This window comes from Ictalurus punctatus, chromosome 17, assembly GCF_001660625.3.
Source record: "Ictalurus punctatus breed USDA103 chromosome 17, Coco_2.0, whole genome shotgun sequence".
NCBI classification, from domain to species: Eukaryota; Metazoa; Chordata; class Actinopteri; order Siluriformes; family Ictaluridae; genus Ictalurus; species Ictalurus punctatus.
Window position 1 is genome coordinate 5490810 of NC_030432.2, and position 17022 is coordinate 5507831.

General features: G+C 44.4%; 1 protein-coding gene across 1 annotated transcript in view; it reads right to left on the reverse strand.

The window, feature by feature from the left end:
- The window catches only part of nxn (nucleoredoxin), an 87622-nt gene that overhangs the window by 7999 nt on the left and 62601 nt on the right, over nt 1-17022 (reverse strand). Inside the window, exons 3-7 of the mRNA XM_017490967.3 lie at nt 15978-16111; nt 12832-12932; nt 12187-12293; nt 8400-8579; nt 6144-6268 (exon numbers count right to left, since the gene is read on the reverse strand). Of these exons, the coding sequence (XP_017346456.1) occupies nt 6144-6268; nt 8400-8579; nt 12187-12293; nt 12832-12932; nt 15978-16111 (647 nt within the window). The remainder of the gene's footprint in view (nt 1-6143; nt 6269-8399; nt 8580-12186; nt 12294-12831; nt 12933-15977; nt 16112-17022) is intronic.

The following is a 17022-nucleotide window of genomic DNA, read 5'->3' on the forward strand; positions in this document are numbered from 1 at the left end:
CATACTCTCAGCTGACCATACCATACTCTCAGCTGACCATACCATACTCTCAACTGACCAACCATACTCTACCATACCATACTCTCAGCTGACCATACCATACTCTCAACTGACCATACCATACTCTCAGCTGACCATACCATACTCTCAGCTGACCATACCATACTCTCAGCTGACCATACCATACTCTACCATACCATACTCTCAGCTGACCATACTCTCAGCTGACCATACCATACTCTCAGCTGACCATACCATACTCTCAGCTGACCATACCATACTCTACCATACTCTCAGCTGACCATACCATACTTTCAGCTGACCATACCATACTCTCAGCTGACCATACCATACTCTACCATACCATACTCTCAGCTGACCATACTCTCAGCTGACCATACCATACTCTCAGCTGACCATACCATACTCTACCATACCATACTCTCAGCTGACCATACCATACTCTCAACTGACCATACCATACTCTCAGCTGACCATACCATACTCTCAACTGACCATACCATACTCTACCATACCATACTCTCAGCTGACCATACCATACTCTCAGCTGACCATACTCTCAGCTGACCATACCATACTCTCAGCTGACCATACCATACTCTCAGCTGACCATACTCTCAGCTGACCATACCATACTCTCAACTGACCATACCATACTCTCAGCTGACCATACTCTCGGCTGACCATACTCTCAGCTGACCATACCATACTCTCAGCTGACCATACCATACTCTCAGCTGACCATAACATACTCTACAATACCATACTCTACCATACCATACTCTCAGCTGACCATACCATACTCTCAACTGACCATACCATACTCTCAGCTGACCATACTCTCGGCTGACCATACTCTCAGCTGACCATACCATACTCTCAGCTGACCATACCATACTCTCAGCTGACCATAACATACTCTACAATACCATACTCTACCATACCATACTCTCAGCTGACCATACCATACTCTCAGCTGACCATAACATACTCTACAATACCATACTCTACCATACCATACTCTCAACTGACCATACCATACTCTACCATACCATACTCTCAGCTGACCATACCATACTCTCAGCTGACCATACTCTCAGCTGACCATACCATACTCTCAGCTGACCATACTCTCAGCTGACCATACCATACTCTCAACTGACCATACCATACTCTCAGCTGACCATACTCTCAGCTGACCATACTCTCAGCTGACCATACCATACTCTCAGCTGACCATACCATACTCTCAGCTGACCATACCATACTCTCAGCTGACCATACTCTCAACTGACCATACCATACTCTCAGCTGACCATACCATACTCTCAGCTGACCATACTCTCAGCTGACCATACTCTCAGCTGACCATACCATACTCTCAGCTGACCATACCATACTCTCAGCTGACCATACCATACTCTACCATACCATACTCTCAGCTGACCAAACTCTCAGCTGACCATACCATACTCTACCATACTCTCAGCTGACCATACCATACTCTCAGCTGACCATACCATACTCTCAGCTGACCATACTCTCAGCTGACCATACCATACTCTCAACTGACCATACCATACTCTCAGCTGACCATACTCTCGGCTGACCATACTCTCAGCTGACCATACCATACTCTCAGCTGACCATACCATACTCTCAGCTGACCATAACATACTCTACAATACCATACTCTACCATACCATACTCTCAGCTGACCATACCATACTCTCAGCTGACCATACTCTCAACTGACCATACCATACTCTCAGCTGACCATACCATACTCTCAGCTGACCATACTCTCAGCTGACCATACTCTCAGCTGACCATACCATACTCTCAGCTGACCATACCATACTCTCAGCTGACCATACCATACTCTACCATACTCTCAGCTGACCATACCATACTCTACCATACCATACTCTCAGCTGACCATACCATACTCTCAGCTGACCATACTCTCAGCTGACCATACCATACTCTCAGCTGACCATACCATACTCTCAGCTGACCATACCATACTCTACCATACCATACTCTCAGCTGACCATACTCTCAGCTGACCATACCATACTCTCAGCTGACCATACCATACTCTCAACTGACCATACCATACTCTACCATACCATACTCTCAGCTGACCATACCATACTCTCAACTGACCATACCATACTCTCAGCTGACCATACTCTCAGCTGACCATACCATACTCTCAGCTGACCATACCATACTCTCAGCTGACCATACCATACTCTCAGCTGACTATACCATACTCTACCATACCATACTCTCAGCTGACCATACCATACTCTCAGCTGACCATACCATACTCTCAGCTGACCATACCATACTCTCAGCTGACCATACCATACTCTACCATACCATACTCTCAGCTGACCATTCCATACTCTCAACTGACCATACCATACTCTCAGCTGACCATACCATACTCTACCATACCATACTCTACCATACCATACTCTCAGCTGACCATACCATACTCTCAGCTGACCATACCATACTCTCAGCTGACCATACTCTCAGCTGACCATACCATACTCTCAGCTGACCATACCATACTCTCAGCTGACCATACTCTCAACTGACCATACCATACTCTCAGCTGACCATACCATACTCTCAGCTGACCATACCATACTCTCAGCTGACCATACTCTCAACTGACCATACCATACTCTCAGCTGACCATAACATACTCTCAGCTGACCATAACATACTCTACAATACCATACTCTACCATACCATACTCTCAGCTGACCATACCATACTCTCAGCTGACCATACTCTCAACTGACCATACCATACTCTCAGCTGACCATACTCTCAACTGACCATACCATACTCTCAGCTGACCATACCATACTCTCAGCTGACCATACTCTCAGGTGACCATACTCTCAGCTGACCATACCATACTCTCAGCTGACCATACCATACTCTCAGCTGACCATACCATACTCTACCATACTCTCAGCTGACCATACCATACTCTACCATACCATACTCTCAGCTGACCATACCATACTCTCAACTGACCATACCATACTCTCAGCTGACCATACCATACTCTCAGCTGACCATACCATACTCTCAGCTGACCATACCATACTCTACCATACCATACTCTCAGCTGACCAAACTCTCAGCTGACCATACCATACTCTCAGCTGACCATACCATACTCTACCATACTCTCAGCTGACCATACCATACTCTCAGCTGACCATACCATACTCTCAGCTGACCATACCATACTCTACCATACCATACTCTCAGCTGACCATACCATACTCTCAGCTGACCATACCATACTCTCAGCTGACTATACCATACTCTACCATACCATACTCTCAGCTGACCATACCATACTCTCAGCTGACCATACCATACTCTCAGCTGACCATACCATACTCTACCATACCATACTCTCAGCTGACCATACCATACTCTCAGCTGACCATACCATACTCTACCATACCATACTCTCAACTGACCATACCATACTCTCAGCTGACCATTCCATACTCTCAACTGACCATACCATACTCTCAGCTGACCATACCATACTCTACCATACCATACTCTACCATACCATACTCTCAGCTGACCATACCATACTCTCAGCTGACCATACCATACTCTCAGCTGACCATACTCTCAGCTGACCATACCATACTCTCAGCTGACCATACCATACTCTCAGCTGACCATACCATACTCTCAGCTGACCATACCATACTCTCAGCTGACCATACCATACTCTACCATACCATACTCTCAGCTGACCATACTCTCAGCTGACCATACCATACTCTCAGCTGACCATACCATACTCTCAACTGACCAACCATACTCTACCATACCATACTCTCAGCTGACCATACCATACTCTCAACTGACCATACCATACTCTCAGCTGACCATACCATACTCTCAGCTGACCATACCATACTCTCAGCTGACCATACCATACTCTACCATACCATACTCTCAGCTGACCATACTCTCAGCTGACCATACCATACTCTCAGCTGACCATACCATACTCTCAGCTGACCATACCATACTCTCAGCTGACCATACCATACTCTACCATACCATACTCTCAGCTGACCATACTCTCAGCTGACCATACCATACTCTCAGCTGACCATACCATACTCTCAGCTGACCATACCATACTCTACCATACTCTCAGCTGACCATACCATACTTTCAGCTGACCATACCATACTCTCAGCTGACCATACCATACTCTACCATACCATACTCTCAGCTGACCATACTCTCAGCTGACCATACCATACTCTCAGCTGACCATACCATACTCTACCATACCATACTCTCAGCTGACCATACCATACTCTCAACTGACCATACCATACTCTCAGCTGACCATACCATACTCTCAACTGACCATACCATACTCTACCATACCATACTCTCAGCTGACCATACCATACTCTCAGCTGACCATACTCTCAGCTGACCATACCATACTCTCAGCTGACCATACCATACTCTCAGCTGACCATACCATACTCTACCATACCATACTCTCAGCTGACCATACCATACTCTCAGCTGACCATACCATACTCTACCATACCATACTCTCAGCTGACCATACCATACTCTCAACTGACCATACCATACTCTCAGCTGACCATACCATACTCTCAGCTGACCATATTCTCAGCTGACCATACCATACTCTCAACTGACCATACCATACTCTCAGCTGACCATACCATACTCTCAGCTGACCATACTCTCAGCTGACCATACCATACTCTCAACTGACCATACCATACTCTACCATACTCTCAGCTGACCATACCATACTCTCAGCTGACCATACCATACTCTCAGCTGACCATACCATACTCTACCATACTCTCAGCTGACCATACCATACTCTCAGCTGACCATACCATACTCTCAGCTGACCATACCATACTCTACCATACCATACTCTCAGCTGACCATACTCTCAGCTGACCATACCATACTCTCAGCTGACCATACCATACTCTACCATACCATACTCTCAGCTGACCATACCATACTCTCAACTGACCATACCATACTCTCAGCTGACCATACCATACTCTCAGCTGACCATACCATCAGCTGACCATACCATACTCTCAGCTGACCATACCATACTCTCAACTGACCATACCATACTCTACCATACTCTCAGCTGACCATACCATACTCTCAGCTGACCATACCATACTCTCAGCTGACCATACCATACTCTACCATACTCTCAGCTGACCATACCATACTCTCAGCTGACCATACCATACTCTCAGCTGACCATACCATACTCTACCATACCATACTCTCAGCTGACCATACCATACTCTCAACTGACCATACCATACTCTACCATACCATACTCTCAGCTGACCATACCATACTCTACCATACCATACTCTCAGCTGACCATACCATACTCTCAGCTGACCATACCATACTCTCAGCTGACCATACCATACTCTACCATACCATACTCTCAGCTGACCATACCATACTCTCAACTGACCATACCATACTCTACCATACCATACTCTCAGCTGACCATACCATACTCTCAGCTGACCATACTCTCAGCTGACCATACCATACTCTCAGCTGACCATACCATACTCTCAACTGACCATACCATACTCTACCATACCATACTCTCAGCTGACCATACCATACTCTCAACTGACCATACCATACTCTCAGCTGACCATACTCTCAACTGACCATACCATACTATACCATACCATACTCTCAGCTGACCATGCCATACTCTCAGGTGCCCATACCATAATATTCTCTCAGCTGACCATACCCTCAGCTGACCGTACTCTCAGCTACCAGTACCGTCGGATACTCACACACTCATATGTTTACAGAAATATGTGCAGTGCTTAAATTTATCACATTGATACTATATCAAGTGTCCCAACTCTAACTATGATTAATGTGGTTTTCTTAACACACACCTAAAAAGTGAGTTTCAGATCTTTCATAGTGAAACCATATAAAGACAGACAGACAGAGCCAGACACACACACACGCAGACACACACACACCTCTCCAGCCACAAAAAAGAGCAGCGGGGTTTCCTCATCCTTGGCTTTGTACTTGGCCATGATCTTCTCAGCAATTGGCTGGATGAGCTCCTTGGCTGGCTCCAGCTCACCCTCCTCCTCTGCGTCTGAAACACAGTGAACGCAGAGTTTATGAGGGGAGGGGGGGGGGGGGGGGTAGTGGAAGAGCAAAAAAATTTAATGAAGCATGATTTCCAGTGTAAGAGTAATGAGCGAGGAGCAGAAAAGAATGGAATGAGGGAGGAACGGCTGGATGAAGGGACAGAAGCTGAAAAATTGGAGGGGAAACGGAGAGGAGCAGATGGCCTCAAAAAACCTCCATCTGACCTGATATTATAAAGGCCTGAGGGCTCACCTTACACCTGCATCTGTCTGCCTCAGAAGTGTATGCACATAACTTCCTTATTCCTTAAACATATTTCCATCATTTTGGCTCTGTACGCCACCACAATGGATTTGAAATGAAACAACCTAGATGCAATTGAACTGCAGACTTTCAGCTTTAATTCAAGGGGTTTAATAAAAATATCATATGAAACCTTTAGGAACGGCAACCATTTTTATACACAGTTCCCGTATTTCAAGGGCTCAAATGTAATTGGACGGATTAACATCATAAATAAACGGTTCATTTTCAACACTTTTTAGAGAATCCTTTGCAGGCATTGACTGCTTGAAGTCTGGAACCCATGGGCATCACCAAACGCTGGGTTTCCTCCTTTGTGATGCTTTGCCAGGCCTTTACTGCTCCTTAACCCATATACAGGACTTCAGTAGTTGTATGTTTGTGGGTCTTTCTGCCTTAAGTTTTGTCTTCAGCATGTGAAATGCATACTCGATGGGGTTGAGATCAGGTGACTGACTTGGCCATTGCAGAATATTCCACTTATTTGCTTTAAAAAAACTCCTGGGTTGCTTTCACAGTATGTTTTGGGTCATTGTTCATCTGTAAAGTGAAGCAAAGTCCAAGTAGCTTCACTGAATTTGGCTGAATCTGAGCAGACAATATATTCCTATACACTTCAGAATTCAACCGGCTGCTTCTATCTTCTGTCACATCATCAAAAAACACTAGTGACCCAGTGCCACTGGAAGCCATGCATGCCCATGCCATCACACTACCTCCACCGTGTTTTACAGATGATGTGGTATGCTTCGGATCATGAGCCTTTCCAAGCCTTCTCCATACTTTTTTCTTCCCATCATTCTGGTACAAGTTGATCTTAGTTTCATCTGTCCTAAGAATTCTTTTCCACAACAGGTCTGGCTTATTTAGATGTTTTTTGGCAAAGTCTAATCTGGCTTTTCTATTCTTGAGGCGTATGAATGGTTTGCACCTTGTGGTGGACCCTCCGTATTTGCCCTTGTGAAGTCTTCTCTTTATGGTAGACTTGGATAATGATACGCCTACCTCCCGAAGTGTGTTCTTCACTTGGCTGGATGTTGTGAAAGGCTTTTTATTTACCATGGAAAGGATCCTACGATCATCCACCACTGATGTCTTCCATGGACGTCCAGGCCTTTTTGTGTTGCAGAGCTGACCAGTGTGGTCTTTTTTCCTCAGAATGTTCCAAACTGTTGATTTGTTGATCAGGGCATCCAAAACATACATCAAAATCAACACAAAAATGGTTTACTGACCACAAAATCAAGGTCCTGCCATGGCCATCCCAGTCCCCTGACTTGAACCCAAGAGAAAATCTGTGGGGTGAACTGAAGAGGAGAGTCCACCAGCATGGACCTCAAAATTTGAAGGATCTGGAGAGATTCTGTATGGAGGAACAGTCTCAGATCCCTCGCCATGTATTCTCCAACCTCATCAGGCATTATAGGAGAAGACTCAGAGCTGTTATCTTGGAAAAATGAGGTAGCACAAAGTATTAACTAAAAGGGTGCCAATAATTGTTGCACACGTATATTCAACAACGATGGGGTTTATTTGGGGATAAACCTGTGTTTTGTTTGTAATTGTTTGATATCCATGAGAGCAGAGTATTTTTTCACATATTTGCCAAGGGTGCCAATATTAGTGGAGGGCACGGTATATAGGGAATTAGTACACATGGCATAGGGAATTACTACACGTGGTATATGGAATTACTACAGAGGGTATGTATTTAAACACGGAAACTTTTGTCTGCATTTTTCCGGTAAAGACTAAAGTATTCTCTCTCTCTCTCTCTCTCTCTCTCTCTCTCTCTCTCTCTCTCTCTCTCTCACACACACACACACACTCACCTACAAAGAGAACAAGACAGGGGCCTTCATGGAGTTGCACAGCATTGGACTCACTGAGCTCCAGCACAGGCCGCGGGTGCCAAGGGAAAAGATGGCATTCTGGGTCATTGAGCACCTCCACTCGGCCCTGCCGCGTGATCATGTGACCCTCCGTGTCCAGAAAAATCAGTGTGGGGATCCCTGCAGCATACATACACACACACACACACACACACACACACAATTTATCACATTTTTTTGTTATCAGTTTCGGTCCATTTTCTGTTAAGAACTTGCTGTGCGTTTGTGAGCAAGTGTGTGTGTGCAGAGTGCAGCTGTATTCTAGCTGTCAGGTATGTGTCTACATATCTGACAATCACATGCTCACAATCGCACACACACACACACACACAGAGCGGGAGACCTGTCTCCACCATGGTGATCTCTCAGCCCCTATTTGAGATTGGCTCTGTGGCTGCACTGTGGGCTCTTATCACACTCAGTCAGTGAGCGAGCAGCTTTTGGTCAGCGGTTGTGCCGATTCCCGCAACCAGCAAGAATTCCACTCATTCCAGCCGAGCCAGGCTGGGAGCCAACAAGAACTGACTGACCGCCTCAGAGGGGAAGAGATGAGAGAGATAACGAGAGAAAGAACCATGTGGGGAAGAAAAGAGACGAAGGCGAAAGCACCAAAGTACTAAAGTAAAATAGTAGCGAGAACGCATTTTTTTCAGATAAACTAAATTCTCAGCAGTGTTAAACAGACTGGTGCGAAGTAGAACACTTACTTTGATGTTTTAACAGTGTGCTATGATGAAAGCTGCCAAGCATCACAATTATGCTTGGACAGAAAAAAAGTTACGGTTTTAAATAAACACAGATGGGTTTATTAATCGTTATATAGCATATTTGCTACACATTCGAATTAAGTGAATGATGGGGGAAAGATACATCACGGAGAACATCACCTGAATGCTACCGAATTAAATAGACGAGATTAGATCAACAGGTAGATTTTCACACCTTTGGAAGTGCCAGTCTATCTCAACTTACTTCAGTAAGCTTTGTTGGCGCATTTATTTTGGCATGAGTATAAGTAAAACCTGAGGTATTCAAGGATTACATAATGAATGCTTTCAAACAGACAGACGGAGGATAAATTAAAGGGAAAAACCAGCATCTTAATAAGTGGATGAACTACCACAAGCTGCCAGAGCTGCTTTAATGCTCCTTGGCATAGACTGTACAAGTCTCTGGAACTGTATTGGAGCGATGAACTCCATTCTTCTCAAAGATATTCTGTCAGTTGGTGTTCTGATGATGTTGTTGGAGAACCTTCTCTCCAAACACTCCACTAAAAATCTCCCATAGGTGTTCAACTGGGTTGGGGTCTGGTGACTGTGAAGGCCACAGCGTATGATTAACTGCATTATATCGTTATCAAACCCTTCAGTGATCCTCGTGACCTGAGCGTGAGGCGGGAACGTCCTGGAAGAGACCGCTTCCAACAGGTTAGAAATGTTTCATCGTAGGATAAAGAATAAAGAATGATTTGCATCTCTCTAAGGGGACCAGTAGACACAAAGATGCCCCCAGAGCACCTCTGTTTGTTTTTCTTCCCGTTGTCACCCATCTGTAGCTTCTAAAAGTGTCCATGGTGTTTTTTTTCTCTCAGTATTGCTTGGAATTCATTCAGACCCAGATGATTCAGGACCAAGATGATTCAGGACCAAGATGATTCAGGACCCAGATAATTTAGGACCAAGTTGATTCAGGACCCAGATGATTCAGGACCAAGATGATTCAGGACCCAGATGATTTAAAACCCAGATTCAGGACCCAGATGATTCAGGACCCAGATAATTCAGGACCAAGATGATTCAGGACCAAGATGATTCAGGACCCAGATAATTCAGGACCAAGATGATTCAGGACCCAGATAATTTAGGACCAAGTTGATTCAGGACCCAGATAATTCAGGACCAAGATGATTCAGGACCCAGATAATTTAGGACCAAGATGATTCAGGACCAATATAATTCAGGACCAAGATGATTCAGGACCAAGATGATTCAGGACCCAGATGATTTAAAACCCAGATTCAGGACCCAGATAATTCAGGACCAAGATGATTCAGGACCCAGATAATTCAGGACCAAGATGATTCAGGACCCAGATCATTTAGGACCAAAATGATTCAGGACCCAGATAATTTAGGACCAAGTTGATTCAGGACCCAGATAATTCAGGACCAAGATGATTCAGGACCCAGATAATTTAGGACCAAGATGATTCAGGACCAATATAATTCAGGACCAAGATGATTCAGGACCAAGATGATTCAGGACCCAGATGATTTAAAACCCAGATTCAGGACCCAGATGATTCAGGACCCAGATAATTCAGGACCAAGATGATTCAGGACCCAGATGATTTAGGACCCAGATGATTTAAAACCCAGATTCAGGACCCAGATAATTTAGGACCCAGATGATTCAGGACCAATATAATTCAGGACCAAGATGATTCAGGACCCAGATGATTTAAAACCCAGATTCAGGACCCAGATGATTCAGGACCCAGATGATTCAGGACCCAGATAATTCAGTACCAAGATGATTCAGGACCCAGATCATTTAGGACCAAGTTGATTCAGGACCCAGATGATTCAGGACTAAGATGATTCAGGACCCAGATAATTTAGGACCAAGTTGATTCAGGACCCAGATGATTCAGGACCAAGTTGATTCAGGACCCAGATGATTCAGGACCCAGATGATTCAGGACCCAGATAATTTAGGACCAAGTTGATTCAGGACCCAGATGATTCAGGACCAAGATGATTCAGGACCCAGATAATTTAGGACCCAGATGATTCAGGACCCAGATGATTTAAAACCCAGATTCAGGACCCAGATGATTCAGGACCCAGATAATTCAGGACCCAGATAATTTAGGACTCAGATGATTCAGGACCAATATAATTCAGGACCCAGATGATTCAGGACCCAGATGATTTAAAACCCAGATGATTTAAAACCCAGATTCAGGACCCAGATGATTCAGGACCCAGATTCAGGAAACAGATGATTCAGGATCCAGATGATTTAGTACCCAGAATATTCACGACCCAGATGATTCAGGACCGAGATGATTTAGGACCCAGATGGATTCCCTTTTTGAGTCTCGTTCCTCTCAAGGTTTCTTCCTCATATCGTCTCAGGGCCTTTTTCCTCTCACCCTGTCGACTTTGGCATGCTCATTAGGTATAAATTTATAAATGTAAAATTTATATCTGGAATTGATATTTCTGTAAAGCTACTTTGTGACAATGCCCATTGTTAAAAGCGCTATACAAATAAAAACAAACTGAACTGCATTCAGTCCTGTCTTGACTTTGTCTGTCACCGGCAAATTAAATGCCCACATACCTTCAGCGACCCCCAACACGAAACAGCAACACCAGCAGGCATTACAGCTGCAGGCATCGGTAAAACAGGCTTTTGAAAGGCAGACCCTGATAACAGCTGTCCATTTGATGTGGAGGTAAAGCATGCTTCCCCAGAGGCAGGCTGGGAATCTTACTGAACACACGTCCAGCTTTGGCCTTCACAGAAACGCCATAATACTGGGTGGGGGAGAAGCAGCATCGAACAGTAACTCAATAGCAAACTTGATCAGCTGCCCACATTCCTCAAACTCCACAGCCCTGCCTCTCTCCTTCCCTCTTCCCCTCCTTCTCCTTCCACTTACATGCTTTTCTGATCCCGGCCCCACCGATACACATCTCTCCGATGCAGTTACACACCTTGTATGCCGTAGAGTCTGTTGAGGCGGGATCTCCTGGCCTCGTCCGTGTACGGCACGGCCAGCCACGGCATCTCGCTGAAATACTGCGTGAAGGAATCTTCTGATCTGCAAACACAAACATCTTTTTTTCTTCTTCTTCGATATGTAGTTGTACAGTTCCACACACAGCAGGGAAAATGCACAGAAGAACCTACTGCAGCGGTTAACGAATTAAAGACGGAAACTACAATTTCCTTCAGGGTCAATACAATTTCTTCCTATCTTTCCATCCATCCATCCATCCATCTATCTAATTCTATGAATATGCAAATATCACATCTAACACCACAGCGTTGCTGAATTCTCAATTCTGATTGGTCCGAAGGTGGTGATTCATTTTTTTCTCTTTGATTAATAACAAGGCAAATCACAGGTTTATATTCACGCAGAGAGGCAGGTGTGTGTGTAAACAAGTGTTTACAGCTACTAATTGATGACAAGGGACTAATTTGCCTTGTGGATGTTGCATGACATTGACTGTGACTGTAAACAGATCAAAAGTACGATGTTCTTTAATTTAAAAAAACCGGCCACGTGTGGTTCTGTCCATGTGTGCGAGATGTGGAATGTGCCTCCCAGTTGTGTACAAAGTCTGCTTCTTTACCTGTCGGCGCTCACAAACACGATCTCGAACTTGTGTCCAGACTCCTTCACTTTCCGATAAGACTCCACCAGCACTCGGGTGAGACTGCGGCAGGGCGGGCACTGCGTCCACACGTCCAGACACACCACAGGAAAAGAGCGACGCCATGAGACGGACATTTCACTTGGGTCAGAGTCTGATCTCTATTTCTCTCTCACTCTTTCTTTTGCTCTCTCCCTCACACTCGTTCTCTCTCTCACACACACTCATTCTCTCTCTCTCACACTCATTCTCTCTCTCACACACTCATTCTCTCTCACACACTCATTCTCTCTCACACACACACACTCATTCTCTCTCTCTCTCACACACTCATTCTCTCTCACACACTCATTCTCTCTCGCACACTCATTCTCTCTCTCTCACACTCATTCTCTCTCTCTCACACACACTCATTCTCTCTCTCTCACACACTCATTCTCTCTCTCACACACTCATTCTCTCTCTCTCACACACTCATTCTCTCTCACACACTCATTCTCTCTCTCTCACACACTCATTCTCTCTCTCGCATGCTCATTCTCTCTCACACACACACTCATTCTCTCTCTCTCACACACTCATTCTCTCTCTCTCACACACTCATTCTCTCTCTCTCACACACTCATTCTCTCTCTCTCACACACTCATTCTCTCTCTCTCACACACTCATTCTCTCTCTCTCACACACTCATTCTCTCTCTCTCGCACGCTCATTCTCTCTTGCACACTCATTCTCTCTCTCTCATACTCATTCTCTCTCTTTCTCTCTCTCTCTCATTCTTTCAACACCCTTATTACCGTCTGATTTTACTCTTCTGCACCTGTATACTGTAATACTTTATAATCTGGAGTCACCCAGAAGAGGATGGATTCCCTTTCGAGTCTGGTTCCCCTCAAGGCTTCTGTCCAATGTCATCTCTGGGAGTTTTTAATTCCTTGCCAATGTCACCTCTGGCTTGCTGGCTTGCTCATTATGGAGCAAAATCATCTGGATTTCTGTAAAGCTGCTCTGTGACTATTGTCTATTGTGAAAAACCCGCTATACACATAAACCTGATTAAAACGGAACAACACAGTTACACAGTATTTTCTAGCCTGAGGTTGTCTGAGGTTACGTGAGCTTGTGCTCATAGACATGACACTTGTTTGTTTTGCTTTTAATTGCTTGGCAAAGACTTGTTCCTGACAAGGTGCAGATGCTGTGTGTCAGGGAACCAGTAAACCTTTTTTTGAGAATGAGGCCTATATTTCCACCGAGTTCCACTATTACATAATTAGATGGAGGAGTTATTATTGGTAAACATGTTTTACCTTTAAGTAGGAACACACATTAGAACATTCCAATAAATACACTGTCATAAATATAGACAAGAGATTATTATTTTTTTTTTTTACTGCTTTTATTGCACCAATACAGCTTATTTGTTTCTTCCTCAGACCAGATACAGTCTGAGATGACAATGAAAATCTGGATTATTTAATTTATTTATTTTTTTATTTTTATTTTTTTTGGGGGGGGGGGGGGGGGGGCACTTAAAATTGGAAATAAACAGAAGGTTTTAGAATTTTGAAAACGAAGTAAAAATGCTCAATATCCTTCAAGATTAAATCTTCGAGATTCTGCATTATTCCTAGGTCCCCAGTTAAGATGGAAGCAAATCCGTGATACCGACCATGTTAAATGCTTCGTACAAAAGCTCAGATTTTCCTCACGTCTAATCTCTTCTACTGAAGCGTGTGTTCAGACGACACTCCGATGGATTCGATCTAAAATGGATCATAAGTCAGGACCAAGATGATTTAGGACCCAGATTCAGGACCAAGATGATGTGCTTGTATCTTTCTCATTTGTAAGTCGCTTTGGATAAAAGCGTCTGCTAAGTGAATAAATGTAATGTAATGTCATGTAAATGTAATGATTTAGGACCCACGTTCAGGACCCAGATGATTCAGGATCAAGATGATTCAGGATCAAGATGATTCAGGATCAAGATGACGCATGGGTTCCCTTTTTGAACCTGGTTCATCTCAGAATAAGCTATGGTACAAACTTGTGGCTTCAATAAAGCGAAAAATGGGACGTACCAAATACTACGGAACTCAAATTCATGCGAATATTTGTTGCGTTAAACTAGAAAAGAACGCAAACTAGAAGCATTTTCCCAGTGGTCTCGGACTTCTGGACCCCAGTGTATGACAACATTCAAACTCGTGTTTTTCTCCAAACAGTGCGACACGTTTTCCCAGTGAAATGGCATATTTGAGCAGGAATAGCGCAAGTCAGGAATCTGCTTGTATCCATAAGGGGATGGGGTGTATCATGTATCGTGAGATGAAGAATTCGATTCGATTCGATTCAATTTGATTTGTATAGCACTTTTAACCATGGTCATTGTCTCAAAGCAGATTTACAGAAACATATGAACACAGGATACAGATTTTACGTGTGAATTTATCCCTAATGAGAAAGCCGGTGGCGAGGAAAAACTCCCTAAGATGATATGAGGAAGAAACCTTGAGAGGAACCGGACTCAGAAGGGAACCCGTCCTCATCTGGGAAAAAACGCGTAGTGTGAAAGTAAAATAAAGTTCATTATGGTTTAATATGAAGTCTGTTTGTTGGACTAATCCACTGTTCAGTAAAGGAGAGCTGGAAGTAAAGGAGTGTAAAACTGCATGCGGTAATTGCAGTCCCAAGGCCATAGTAGAAAATCCTGCTGTTTTCTAGTCAGTATCACTGTGACTTAAGATTAAGAATAAGCTGACTCAGCATTTTTTACTAGCTGATAGCTAGGAATGGCGGAGGACGAACATGACACGATCAACTTTTAAACCCTCACGAGTGCAAAAATCAGAGATTGCTTAGAGGCAAGTCTTCAAAACCTTGAGGCGCTCTGTGCTTTCGGGGTGAAAAGGGTGAAAAAGAGCTGCCCGCGTCCACACGTCACACTCGTTTACTAGTGGAGAAGTTCAACGCTAATGGAAATAATACTGAGGTTTAGGTGTTCAGTAAACTCGCTTTCTTGAGGCACGTTACTGTTTTAGGCGCGCTCTACTTTCCGATATTAGAACCCGAATAGTTCCAATAGTCTGGAGAGAAGTGTTGGAAGTGTGACTCGTCTCACCCAGTGAGCAGAGAAGTAAATCCCCACGTAGGAGCCCTCCAGGGTGCCACTGTCTGCCGTCTGTCTGTTGTTACTGAGCAGGGGTCCGGACACCACCTCCGCAAAGGGCTTCGGCCCCCACGGGAACTCCAGACCTGAGATACGGAGATAGACAGACTCGTATTACACACACACACACACACACACACACACACACACACACACACACACACACATACATACACATGCATACATACACATGCATACACACACACACACATACACATGCATGCACACACACACGCATGCACGCACGCACACACACACACACACACACACACACACACACATGCGCGCACACACACATACACACACATACATACACATGCACACACACACACACACACACACACACACACACACACACACACACACACACACACACACACACACATACATACACATGCATACATACACATGCATACACACACACACACACATACACATGCATGCACACACACACACGCACGCACGCACGCACGCACACACACACACACACACACACACACACACACACACACACATGCGCACACACACATACACACACATACATACACATGCACACACACACACATGTGCACACACACATGTGCATACATATGTGTTGTGCATATATTATACAATAATTTGAATAAACCGCACACACTTGATTCAGTTTGATCTGCTGACCACCTCTCTCTCTAACACACTTTCTCTCTCTCTCTCACACACACACACACACTTACTCTCTCTCACACACACACTTACTCTCTCTAACACACTTTCTCTCTCTCTCTCACACACACACACTTACTCTCTCTCACACACACACACTTACTCTCTCTCTCTCTCACACACACACACTTTCTCTCTCACACACTCATTCTCTCTCTCTCACACTTTCTCTCTCTCATTCTCTCCCCCTCTCACTCATTCTCTCTCTCACTCATTCTCTCTCTCTCTCTCTCTCTCTTCACTGTATGCTCATTGATTTCCACCCTTCCAAAGAAGGTGGTTCTTGAAGGAA